General features: G+C 36.8%; 1 protein-coding gene across 11 annotated transcripts in view; it reads left to right on the top strand.

The window, feature by feature from the left end:
- Window positions 1–10,271, top strand: part of pals2 (protein associated with LIN7 2, MAGUK p55 family member) — a 57,441-nt gene extending 47,170 nt beyond the window's left edge. For all 11 annotated transcript variants that reach the window (XM_062957730.1, XM_008112655.3, XM_062957729.1 and 8 more), the window contains 3 exons: window positions 19–221; window positions 933–1,061; window positions 3,011–10,271. In XM_062957730.1, coding sequence (XP_062813800.1) covers window positions 19–221; window positions 933–1,061; window positions 3,011–3,187 — 509 coding nt within the window. In that variant the 3' untranslated portion in view covers window positions 3,188–10,271. The remainder of the gene's footprint in view (window positions 1–18; window positions 222–932; window positions 1,062–3,010) is intronic.
- The last annotated feature ends 3,534 nt before the right edge of the window (window positions 10,272–13,805 follow it).

The following is a 13,805-nucleotide window of genomic DNA, read 5'->3' as shown; positions in this document are numbered from 1 at the left end:
TATATCATATTTATTTAGTTACATCAAGAAAGCCAAGAGATGATGAAAAAGATGGTCAAGCATACAGATTCGTGTCACGAGTAGAAATGGAGACAGATATCAAAGCTGGAAGATACCTAGAACATGGAGAATATGAAGGAAACCTTTATGGCACCAAAATAGATTCCATCCTTGAAGTGGTTCAGACTGGAAGGACATGCATCTTGGATGTGAACCCACAGGTATGCTGGACCAATACCTTAACCTAGTGGTTCTCAACCTTTGGTCTTCCAGATGTTTTGGACTTCAAGTCCCAGAATATGTCATCATCATCAGTCATGGTGGAGGATTTTAAAAGGTAAAGAACAAAAAAAACTTGTAGGATCAAAGGTTGAGAACTTCTGCTGTAGTTTAATAGAAGCATCAGCGGAAGATTGTACAGCTAACCAAAACAAGCCCTTCATAGAGCTGTAGTATTATAAAAGTATTAAGTATGACCTCATGAACACTGAACAGATTTCTAAGGATTGCAGATTCTGAAGCATGGCAGACTCTGTTGTTCATTTTCTTCAAAAAGAAGAAATACTTAAAATATATTGTAACTAATGTGAAACATTATTGATATAAAAGCGATGAGGATTTTAATTTCTAACTGCTTTTTTAATGTTTGTTATAGACTAGTTTGCGGGAAGCTGCCATCACTACGATAGCAAGTAAAGGACTGTATGACATTTATCTCTGGCATATGGACCTCTTGCAACTAGTTACTGATCAATTTGAGCAGAATAAGACTGAATTAAACTATATTTTAAATAGAAAGACCTTAATATATATTAGCAAAGGTGATTTAATTCACTCAAGTTTCCTACTTTTTAGTATGTGAAATTCTTTGGGCTTTTGTTGCTATTTACTTAATGTTCATTGTGTGATTGGGCTAATTCTGTTGTCTCTAGGCACTGAAGATATTGCGAACATCAGAATTTATGCCATATGTAGTGTTTATTGCTGCTCCAGAATTAGAAACACTGCGTGCCATGCATAAAGCTGTGGTGGATGCAGGAATTACAACAAAGCTTCTAACAGTAAGGACCATCTATATTTTAACATTATACATTATCAGATTTGACTCATTGCACCCATAGTTTTAAAATTGCATTTTAAAATGTAATTTTCATCCTGTTTTGTTCCTTAGCTTGTGTTTTTAAATTCATACTTTTCCTAGTCTTAAGGAGGTCTGAGGCTAATCATCTCAAGTGTTGTTGAGTGTTTCCTTCTTTCCAATTCATTTTTTAAAATGTGGAGATGGTTAATTTAGCAAATCAACAAGAAAGTTTTATTTTTATTAGGTTATTATTAGGAATGTGGCTGTTTTATTCAATATTAACTGACACCTTCCTCTTTCTATGAAGCTGGGGTGGGCAATTGTGGAAAGCTAAGTGGCCACATTAGTTTTCCAAGGAAACCTAGGCCAGCCATTACCCCCCGTGCGCATCTGCTCCCCTCCCCCCAAAAATCTTTGGCCATCAAATACATTCTAGGCACATGGCAAAATTCTTACTATGTTTTAAGGCAGTGGTTCTCAACTTTGCCTTCAATTCCCAGATACATCAATGGTGAATTTAAAACAAGGCTGTAAAATTCAGTAGCATGTGTAAAACAGTAACTTTTAGTTCCTCAAACAGCAGTGTGGAATGTTCTCTACCAGTTGCTGAAGTGACATTAAAAAGGTCTTGTTCTACAAGCATTTCTGGGGAACATACAGTAGTACATAGATGTGCAAATGAGAAGGCCATCAACCTAACTGGTGCCCTTACTGGTAGGACCATGTAGAGCTTTTTAGATAATCACCAGCACTTGAAAGTAAGTAAGATTGGCAGCTAGTGCCCTGTGTGGAAGATTTAATCCACCCAAAAATGTGTTGCACTCCTTAAGAATTTACTTTGAAATATTTATAAAAGTTAACTTTTATAAGCCCTTAAGCACAGCTTGTGTTCAAGCAAATCTCATCAGGCTGATTAAAAATGACATCTGAGTAATTAGATGGGGAACCACCTTTAAAATGTGATCCCTAGATCCCTTTGGACATCTGAAACCATGAGAAATAGTGAACCCTACATTTTGACCTTAGATGGGCTGGAAGTATGGACTTAGAGAGGTCCACAAACACTTCCAGGGAGGAGTAGGGATTTTTTTTTGAGTGTGGTTAAGTGAAACCATGGAGGGAACTACAAGGAGCGGTCAATCCCTGTTTAAACAGCTGCACTGGCTGCCAATAAGTTTCCAGTCCCAATTCAAGGTACAGGTAATTACCTACAAAGCCCTAAACAGTTTGGGACCTGCCTATCTTCATGATCGCATCTTTCCTTACGACCCACATGGGCTCTAAGATCTGCAGGGGAGGTCCATCATTCGCTCCCACCACTGTCTCAAGCAGGTTTGGTGGGGACGAGGGAGAGGACCTTCTCTGTGGTGGCCCCCGGCTCTGGAACTCTCTCCCCAGGGAGATTAGATTGGCACCCACACCGTCCACTTTCCAGAAAGAGCTAAAAATGTGGATGTTCCGTTGTACTGTATTTTCGATTAAGCCATTCTCAAGATATTCAGCCCCCAACTATATCTACCATCAGTTCCCACACTTTATCCCTGTCCTTCCTCCTATAGGTTTAGCATTTTAAACTGATATTGCTCTTTTATTTCTAATTTATTATTGGCCCTTGCATTTTTGTCCACCAGCCCTGTTCTGAAATTCTATTGCACAATTCCCTTCCTCCTGAATTTCAGTACCCATTACTACTCAGACTATTGGCTGTTGATGATGCTGTATTTATATTACTGTCTTGTTGTAATGTTGTTGACTCTATTGAGATATGCTTTAATCTAGGTTTGGTTTTAATTTTTGTTGGATCGGGCTTGTCCCCATGTAAGCCACCCAGAGTCCCATTGGGGAGATGGAGGCCAGATGATATTATTATTATTATTATTATTATTATTAAATTCTTTAAAACCTTCTGATGTGTCAATCTTTCAACAGGATACTGATTTGAAGAAAACAGTTGATGAGAGTGCGCGCATCCAGAGAGCATACAGCCACTACTTTGATCTGGTCATTGTGAATGACAATCTGGACAAAGCCTTTGAAAAATTGCAAACCGCTACGGAGAAATTGAGGACAGAACCACAGTGGGTCCCAATTAGCTGGGTGTACTGACAGTTTTTCCGAAGACGCGTAACTACCAAATTAGGTTTACTGAAGCAAATGTTATACTGAGAAGACATTGTACAGAGCTGCCAGATACCGAGCAGCATCCAATGCATTTTTATTCTGTGTATATTCAGATAATGGTATGCTATTCCAAGTTTTTATACAAAATGTTGAAGGGAAAAGTGTACTTAAATATGTAATTTATTTTAATTTTTCTAACTTTTTACAGATAACCTTTCTATTCATATCACATGAAGGAAATGCGTTGAAGCATTTTTATAAATGTTTTTGATTTACTACTTTGCCTTTATTCATCTAAGGAACTTTCCAGTCATTCACTTAAACATCTGGTCTTACATTTTCACTGTGATTAGGAGAAAAAATACTTGAAAAAGGTTGTTTTTCATATATATATATATATAAATATATAAAACTCTATATAAATCAAGTGTTTCATCTGGTCAGTTCCTCTTAATTTTGGGGAGATGTTAATCTTTATTCTAATAAATATGTCATTCTTCTTGATGTAAACAAAATTTTCAATACTCAAAAACCAACCAGCACTGAGCCATGTTACTGACACTTTTATTTTGCTTAATATTCATGTATGCTTTGCATTTGTCTTGTTTTAGACAGATATACTGTAGGGTTTTTTGTATGTGCTACCTTTTTTCAAACACTAAAAGCAATATCTTGAAACTTCCCTCAGCAAATGTTCTGATGAGCCGGTGTTTCAGTACATTAGAACAAGTATTACTTTCTCAGAGATTTATGTAATGTGCTTCATTGTGTTTGGGATCATGGTGAAGTAGCCTGAAAGAAACTTAGCAGTTGGGGCTCAGCATGTAGGATGTTTGTGCTCATTTGTGAAAAACATTGCTTTAAAAAATCAACAACTGGCTTTTTAAATGATGACCTTGCCCTGTGTTTGTATATCGTTCTGTGACTGGCTTTTATTTTACACCAGAATATTTATAAGCGATTATGTGTATTAATGAAATGTGATGTGATTGGACTTTGAGCTGTCTGTTACATTGTGTTAAACTGCTTTATTCACCAAATAGCTTGTGAAACTAAAGTTACTGTCAGATGGTAAAATTTAATGTTATTTATAAGTAGGTTTACTTTTGTTTTACACTCATGATTTTTACAATATTCTTCCTTTGAATAGAAAAAAACATTATTTTAGGCTCATATTGACTTAAACACTTTTGCTGTGTATATTCTATTTAATGAATATAGATGCAAATGGTCACGGGGACAAACTAGTCTAGTGACCCTATTTTATATTATACCTGCTGTAAATATACCCATTGATCCTAATTTGCTAGGTGCCTGACTTGGTACAACCACCAGTTCATTTATTTCACCATGTGAGGACAGGCACTTGGCGTTAGAATTTATTTTTAACACTACACTAAAGTATCATCTACAAGACGCCAACAAAAGGAGACTTCTTTAGAAAGGCTGGGATCCTACAAAAAAGTTCCTTGCCCATTTGGTTTTTAAGCATTTTTGATTGTGCACAAGAAAACAGGGTTTGGATAGTTTTGCTTTATACAGAGAAACGATGAGACACCAAAAGGTATTATAGATTTAAAAACCTTTAAGGTATTTTTTTAAAGACTTAAGTATATTTTGTCAATGTTATGCAGATTATTGCATATCTTGTCTTAATTGCTGTTGGTACTTAGACTTTAGCTTTTAACTATCAAATATTTTTAAGAAACTTAAAACTTTTGTTGCATTATATCTGTAGATAGCCTGATCTTCAGCGTTTGACAAGTGTACGCAGCTGAGTATGAAGAGTCATTTTCATGTGTGGTATCCAGAATGATAATTTAAAACAGGGTAGGCAAAGTGTGGCTTGCAAGGCATGCCCAAGGGGTTAAAAATGTGAAGAGAAATTGTTCCGAAATGCCACAAATGATTTTTGGGAGCATGAAGGGCATTGCGCCACTGGTACCCCCTTGGGAGTAAATTGGAATTTTGCAAAAAACGTCCTCAAAAATTGCCTAAGTGCCCTTTAGGTGCACAGGAATACAATCCTTACAAGGCTTTATGGGGCATTTGAAGGCCAAAAAAATTAATTTATCCCAGAAAGGTGGAGTGGAGAATATGGCTCACCAATGTCTCCGAAGCATCCTAATCTTCCACAGTTGCTCAGCCCTGATTTAAATATATACTGTTCTTCATTCTTGATGCCATTGTAGGATTACTAATAAGGTACGATGTAATGATGACTACTTTTATGGGATTTTAAAAGTAGAAACGTGAGCGCAGCAACTTATTGAACTTATTGAATCCTAATTTAGAATGTTAGCTCCTGTTCCTTTGTTTTCCAGTGTTTCGCTGGACAGCATTCCAATAGATTCGGTGCTACTGCTTTTGGCCAGCTTGAGAAAGAGAGAGACTCAAGGTGAATCAGTGTAAACCTGGAATGGGGCTGCTCTCTTGCTCAGAGTCCAACTGAACTGCATTTTTGTTTGGAAGGGATGGAATGTAAACAAATTCTTAATCCGATCTACATCCTCATAGGGCCCTGATTGGCTTCCACGATTCTGCAACTGGCTATTTTGATTGGAACGTAGAAGCAATGAGTGGCCAACAGACTTGATCAGAGGAAATGCAATGAGCAATTAACATGAATTTAATTGTGTTATGAAGCACACTACCCAAGCTCTGAATACAATGGTGTCATCCAGGCTGTAGAAGGAAAACGTAATAGGAAACTAGTGCTTTTCTTATTGGCTGCGTAAAATCTTAGTACAACTAGGTTGTAAGTCCACAGGGATCAAGCAATCTCTCTTGAGATGCAGTTTTCACGTGGCTGTTCTCTAAATACCATGAAAGAACTAACTGAATTTTCTCCTTAGCAGCAATAGCCAAACCAGCACTTGGTTCTTTACATTGACGCATGATATTCAAGTTGGTGCATATGAACAAACCATTTGAGTCACTGCCATTACTTAGCAGGAAGCAAGTCTATGCCAAGTATATAACAGTATTTTACATAAAAATCATGCCTTTGCAGAAGAACCCTTTTGTGAACTGTGATGCCAAAGGAGGTTAATCCAGGTCCTCCCTGATTAATACTTAAAAATGAACTTTACATTTCACACCATAGTGCCACTAATTCAGGTTTTGCTGTATTTCTATTTTGAAACACTAAGCATGTGGAATTTGAAACTTTTAGAGCAAAGTTTCCATGTATCATCTTCTTGCCACCATAAAGTGGGGAGAGGGAGATCGCAGCCAAAATTCTGGTCCTTTTTGTGGAGGACGGTGCCATGGTGTTACATTCAGTACATACAAAGAATGTATTAATGGAGGGGGGAGCTGTTCAGTAATAACAGCACCAGCTTTGCAGGTAAACATCCTATGCTCAGTTAATAGCATCTCAAATTATGTCTGGAAAGGACTGTTATCTGAACCCCTGGAAAGCTGTTGGCATGTGCTTATAGGGAATGCTGGTTAGATAGAACAATAGCTTGATTTGGTATGGGAACTAGACCCAGAACCTTTTTCCTTTCAAAAGGAGTTAAGTATGGTTTTCATCTGTTTCAATCATTAAGGGAGAAAATAAAAGAATGGAAATGCTTTCACTTGTAATTTCTAGTAAAGTGTGAGCATATACATAGGAAGAGATTTCAAAACCACAACTATAGAAAGGGTATAAAGGTACTTAAATATATATTACTTAACATGGCCACATCTGCTATGGTGAAACTACATGTGGTCATTTATTACCTGATCTAAACTAAATATTTATGTACTGAAATACACATAGATGTTTTGTATGCCTGTATAAAAATAAAAGTAAAGAACTTTGTTTTATGTTACTCTTTCTACTGGATCAAGGGCTTGTCTACAGTGATGAAAAAATACAGTTGGCACTGCATTGACCTTGCAGTGACTCCCTGAATGTGCCCCGCACAACACATGTTGTGATGAGATTGCCATAACCAGCAAATATACATATAGGTATACATATTTTCTGTTAAGCAGGGGTGCACTAATACTAAAGCACTGATATGCGAGTATCCGCATATGCATTTTGTTAAGAAAAAAAATCAACCCTGGAAAGGAACACTGGTTCTGCCCATCACTAACCCCCCAATTCAATCCCATACCTTGGAGGACCAACCTCACACCAAAAATCTGGCTTTGCTTTAACACAGAGTAAAAGGAAAGAATTTTTGAACAAGACTAAAGCCCAAAGAAGTGCATTGCAAGTAACCAATAATATCGTAGATCAGGTGAGTATGATTTTTTTCTACAGTGTAGACAAGCCCAAAGCTTTAAGACACAAAGCAGGAATCTGAAATACTATGGATGCTGAGTGCAATAATTGCAAGTGGAAAACCCATAAAAAGCCTCATTTCTACAATCAGTGTAAAATGGGTTTGGAATAAAATTATCATTTCATGGCAACTTTATGAATATGAGCTGCAGGTCCCACTGAATTCATATGTTCTATTCTTTAACATGTCATCTTGAATTCAGTGGGTGGTATGTAGTTCGCCACAATTTAATATGGGTACATAAAGTTAGATTCAATACATTTGCTCTCAATTTTTCACAAAGTACTAATTCATACCACAATGCTGAGGATTTCAGAGCACGGTATATGTTTATTTGTATGCATCCAGTTACTTGACTTTTCAAAGGATGGAGCAGCTATTATTTAAATATTCTTGTCAAGTTTCAAAAAATGTAAATACAGTATAATATTGTAATTGGGGACAGTACTTTTAACATAATGAATAGAAGGTATCTAGTTGTCAGAAAGTGGGCAATCATTTGTCTATAAGGATGAAATTAAAAGTGATAGTATGACATAGGTATGAGAATGTACCCTTATTGTTTTGGATCATATGTATTCATACCTGTATGTTTCGCTCTAGTCAATACACTGGTTCCACGCCTATGATGTGGACTTGAAATACTAAATACCATGATCACACCAAAAGCAGAAATCCTTTTTAAAAAAGTACAAGATGCTGTTTGTGTTTTATTGATATAAGTTGGGTATGCATGCATTGAGGTTTTGTTAAAATCCCAATAAAGTAAACTTCCGCAACCTTGAAAATATGCCAGAGCATTTTGCAAAATATTGTCTTTTGGTTACAGTATCTTTAATTTGGGTTCCTGAGAAGCCTTTTGAAAGGTGCACAGAGTATTATAAAAATGAGTACATTACATGGGTTCTGCTGTATGTCCCAGTGTGCTTGTGACCAGTTACAGAAATTGAGAGACTGAAGTCATGGATGGGCAGGTTGTGAACTGCAAATATTGGATTGCAGTAACTGTTAGCCCCAGCCAGCATAGCCAATGCTGTGAAATACTGGGAGCTGCAGTCTAATAATTTCTGAACGTCCAGAAATTGCCCACCCTTGCCTTAAATTCTTAATACACATCAAAAAAAATGGAACACAGATCCTTTTCTTTTTGGTCTACTTGTTTTACTTAGACTTGGTGGCTTTGGTTTGTTGCTTGTGAACCCCTTGGCTTAGCTTTTAAGTTAAGATTCTGTGTTTAAAGTGACTTTAGATGCTGTAGGGATTGTAGGCCAAGATTCTCCATCATCAGAACTATGAAGATGGTTTTCTTGAAAACGCCTACCATTTCAGCTTGACGGCATCACAGCTGAAAAGTTTCCAAAGTGTTGCAGTTCAGAACACTGGAAAGTGATGACAGAAGTTCTGTTCCAGTTGATAAGTACATTGAAAACCAGGAGCTTGTGGTCTTTTCACAACTAGGACAACACTGTAGATGTAATTTGCCAGTGCCTGATCTGCAGTGCCAAGGAAGCCCTTTTGTTGAGGTACTGCAAGCTGAGAAGATCTCTAAGAGCTGTAAAAATAAAAAACCCAGCAGTTACAAGATTGTAAATCCACCTTCCAATCTCATAACTACTAAACTCATAACTCCATCACTACCAAAATCTCATAACTATAACTACCAGCCAAAATGTTAAAACTGGGATACTCTCTTCTCACATAGTTTGTCATTCTAAAATAAACGGCACATATAACACAAAACAAGTAATAATAAAATATAATCTAGCTACAGGATAAGTAATAACTCCTGGTGAAAATTTCAATATAAATCTTGTCATTGATTTATTTATCTTTTTTCTATAAACGACCGTACTTCATATGGGTTTATTTGGCAGTTCATTATGTTAAGTATCTTGTGGTGGTCTCCATCATTAAGCAGTGAATTGCTTTTCAGCCTTTGGCATGTAAGAATAAATTATTCTAAGAGTAACCCCCCCCCCCAAATTAAATAGGACTAAATTTGTTAGATTTCATGGCATTGTGGCAGAGATCCATGATCAGTCTTCAGGAGTTAGTGGTTTTAGCTGCTTTTGGTTTTAAGGACAAGATAACTGTTTGATTAAGGCTGATGTAAAACATCAATTCTTACATATTAGACAAGCATTAACACTATTTTGCATAATAGTGGCAAGAAAAACAAATGGTTCGTACTGGTATCTGTATTCAAGGTAATGCATATTGGATGCTACTGACATGCCTTTTTCCTTGAATTATCCCTGCAAGTCCCATTCATTTTGTGTGGATATGTAGTATTTCCTATTTATAAAGACTGGTAGAAATGAGTACTAGAAAGGTTCAGGATGTAGGGCTCTATCATGGTTATACAGCTCATTGCTTTTGATTTTTTGAACTTCTGAGATTGTTTTTGGTTTCTACATATGCATTCATGTCGACATTATTTGTGCAGTATTTAATGAAACATTAGATTTGGTTGACAGTAAATCTAAGATATCCTTTGGGTACTGCTGAGCATAGAAAAGCTTGTTTGTCTGCTACACGGATCAATTTAGAATAACCTAATGAAGGATCATGGAGAGATTTATTAGGTAACCCTAAAAAGTACCGTAAGAGCTATTTGGCTAAACTAACATTTCAGCTTCTGAAACAAAATCTCTCTAATGCTTTCTCACTGAAGTCACATGTCAGTCTGTATAATTGTTGAAATGTACAAAGCTGTGAAATCCTGTTAACTCCTAATAAAGTATTTTTGTATATATGAAATAAAAATTTAATATTGGGGGAAAAGACCCAAGTGTTGCATCGTTCATAAAGCTATCTTAACTACTGGCTGAATGCTTGAAATGAAATGTAAATGAGTATTCTTTTACATGGGGGGAATGAGACATACTGAAAGATGACAAATGAACAGGTTTTTTGACAGATTGGAATGAAGGGGAAAGAAGGTTCATCTTCTGTTTGGAAGGTGTATTAACATGGCAGAAAGAGCCAGTGTGGTGTTTGACCTGGGTTCAAATCCCTGCTTGGCCATGGAGACCCAGACCCAGAGGCAGGCAAAGGAGCAAAACCCTTCTGAACAAATCTTGCTCCTCAAAACCTGTGATAAGTTTACCTTAGGATCACTATAATCAGAACGGACTTGAAGGCATACAGCAACCAGGATGAGATGAGTTGCTGTGAGTCTTCTGGGCTGTATATCCATGTTCCAGAAGCATTCTCTCTTGACATTTTGCTCACATTTATGGCAGGCATCCTCAGAGGTTGTGAGGTTTGTTGGAAACTAGGCAAGTCAGGTTTCTAAAATGTTTTTAAAGTATGGTTAGTGAAAATTTCATTACTATAATGAGAGTAATGAAATTTAGTTACTTTTCATTATAGTAATTGTGCATAATTACTATAATTGAAAACTTCAGGGACTCCTTTCTCGAGTTTCAGAACATTTCGCTGATCCAGATTTTTGAGGAATTTTCAATTTTTTTTATAAACAACACTTTAAAAAACTACAACAGCTATCTCCACATTTTTTATGCAATGAATCAAGATAACGGGACCCCCCCCTCCCAAATTTACTGGGAAGTTTTGACAATTTTTTTTTCAAAAGCCACAGCAACGATTTCATTGAATGTCTCTCATGTTAACCAACAGAAACCAGTATTAACCAATTTTACATTTTATATAATTGCAGAGTTGGGGGGCGGGGCGGGCAAGGGCCATCTAGTCCAACTTCATTATTCCAGGCAGAAGAGCACCATCAAAACTCTCCTGATAGATAGCCATCCTGCCTCTAATATGCTTCCCCTATTGAGTCGGAAGAGACCCCCAAGGCCCATCCGTTTAGGGTTTTCTTCCCAGCCCAGCACTGATTTAAATAAATAAAATGATGATTACTACTACTACCTATGAGAAGTATCAGTCAGTCCTCCTCTTACAAAATTTTGAAATTTTTGCACAAGCCTAGTCACCTGAATAGTCAACTAGGAACAAATTCCATGCAGGTTCTTTTGAAATGAGGCAGTTTGTCATAAAACCCTGCATGGAGTTAACTTGGGCTTTGTAGTTCAAAACTAGCGCCTCAAATTAAACAGTGGAAGCTAGTACAGTTTTTACTGCTTCATGTGTCACCTCTAAGGCACACGTCTCACAACAGTCTACATTGGTTGCACATTCTGCTAAAGGCTGGTGACTAAAATAGACTGTCTTAAATATCACAATGGACAAAGTCCACAGTGCTCTTGATTTTCATGGGATGATACAATAGATAGGTCTTTCAATGAAACACTACAAAAGCTCAGTTGAAAGCAGGGCCCAGTATGTTTTGCACACAGTATTCAATAAAAAGTAGTTGAAACCTTTTTTAAAGTAGAAGCGAGTAATAGGAAGCTCTGCTTTCTGCAAATTGTCATGTAAAATCCAGGTCTCAACCAGATACATAGTACATAAAGTTCAATCAAACTTTACAAAAAGTATAAACTTGTAATTTGTTATGAAAAAGAAGAGGAAGAATCCCTTTTTAGATCTTCATTTCCAGGAAGTGAGAGTGATCATGTAGGCTACCTTAGACCTCTGCCTCTAATCTGTGTTATAATGCATAGGTAAGAAAGGGAACTTACTCCTTTATTTACAACTATTAATTATATTCCTTCAACTACATTCCTTATTTACAATATAAACTCTCAGGTGTAAACATGCCCAGGCTGCTGTTGGTTAAATTCCACATACGGTGGACCTGGTTGCATATGGAAACAATCTAAAGGTATGAAAGGGACACTCTGAAATAATCTCTTGTTCTCACTTTGAGCCTTGCCAAGTGCATACCTTATTTCTGCTGCAGAAAAAAACCAGCCTTTTTCCTAACCCTTGCTCATGCTACCTTTTGCTAATTTCAACCGTTCTGCCAGACCGTGAAGCTTACTCTTGCGACTAGACAAGACTATCAAAAAGTTTCAAAAATACAGTACAAGAAGTGTGTTGGTCTATACCAGCAAAGCAATAAAATTCATTAAGATATTTTTAAGATTAAAGAGTTTATTATAACATAGAAAGTAATATATTTGCACAGGATACAAAACATATGATGCGGCCAGAATAAAACTAGACACACAGCCTACCTTACATAGGCAATTCTGTATCCCTGTTCCCTGGAAGACTATCCAAATGCAGGAGCCTCTTTCCATTGACATGTATTGGCTGGGAAAAGTCTGTGGAGTTTTCTAGGCAGCTCTACAAGAGTATTTGAGCAAAGACTGTTGGCACCACCTTCCCAGGTCTTTTTTCTACATATATCCAGCATAACTATTTATTTATTTATTTGTTTGTTTACTTTTTTATCCCACCCTTCTCACCCTTGTAAGAGCAGCATACAAATGGCAATATTCAATGCTGCATATTCAACATCATCCTCATAATTTCCAGCAAATCACCAGAGGTAGGACAGTGACATCAGTTCTCCTCTTCCAATTTTCACTGGTTTGATGCCTCAGCCTTTCCCTTTCCAACCAACGGATGGCCACAGAGCAGTGGTTTTTAACCTGTGGGTCCCCAGATGTTTTGGCCTTCAACTCCCAGAAATCCCAACAGCGGGTAAACTGACTGGGATTTCTGGGAGTTGTAGGCCAAAACACCTGGAGACCAACAGGTTGAGAATCACTGCCATAGAGGGAACGCTGCCATTTGAAAGATGCCTTCTGGGTTGTGAAGGGGGGTGATGCAGAAGAAGGTATCGGATATCTGCTTTTGTGACATCAAAAACAAAGACATGATCTTGTTCAATCCCAGGCGTTTTGAGAAGATATGATTATGATTTTAGCCAAAAACAAAACATCCTCTTAATATTTAATACATGGATTCAGAAAAATATGGGTTTTTTTCTGATACAAACAAATTAAAGTTTGCTCAGCAGTTTTTAATTTATTTTCCTGGGAGAAAGTACTGGATTGTAAACTCTCAATTTAACATTATTTAACAAAATTGTAAACATTTGCTATTCCCGGTTTGAAAGTGTTAATTCCTGTTTAATTGTGCGGTACTTACTTTGAAAGTAGTTGTTATACTCCAGAAACTTTATGTGACTGAGGATAGAACTTTTATTTCCTTCAATCTAGGCAATTTGTTTGTAATTTTCCTTGATGAAAATATGCCATTTAAAATCTTTCAATGTGCAGACCATACAAACAAAGTTTTTGCAGTTTAATAAACTTTTTCCATGCTCTTATGATAGAACCAATTAGAAAATGACATTTATAACCCAGGAACAAAAATATGTTAGTGCAATCAATCTGTTAGATTAAATAAAGTAGTTTACATAAAACACATACCATTAATAC

This window comes from Anolis carolinensis, chromosome 6 (assembly GCF_035594765.1).
Source record: "Anolis carolinensis isolate JA03-04 chromosome 6, rAnoCar3.1.pri, whole genome shotgun sequence".
In the NCBI taxonomy this organism is placed as follows: domain Eukaryota; kingdom Metazoa; phylum Chordata; class Lepidosauria; order Squamata; family Dactyloidae; genus Anolis; species Anolis carolinensis.
Note: the sequence above shows the minus strand (reverse complement) of the source record. Positions and strands in the feature narration are given on the sequence as shown.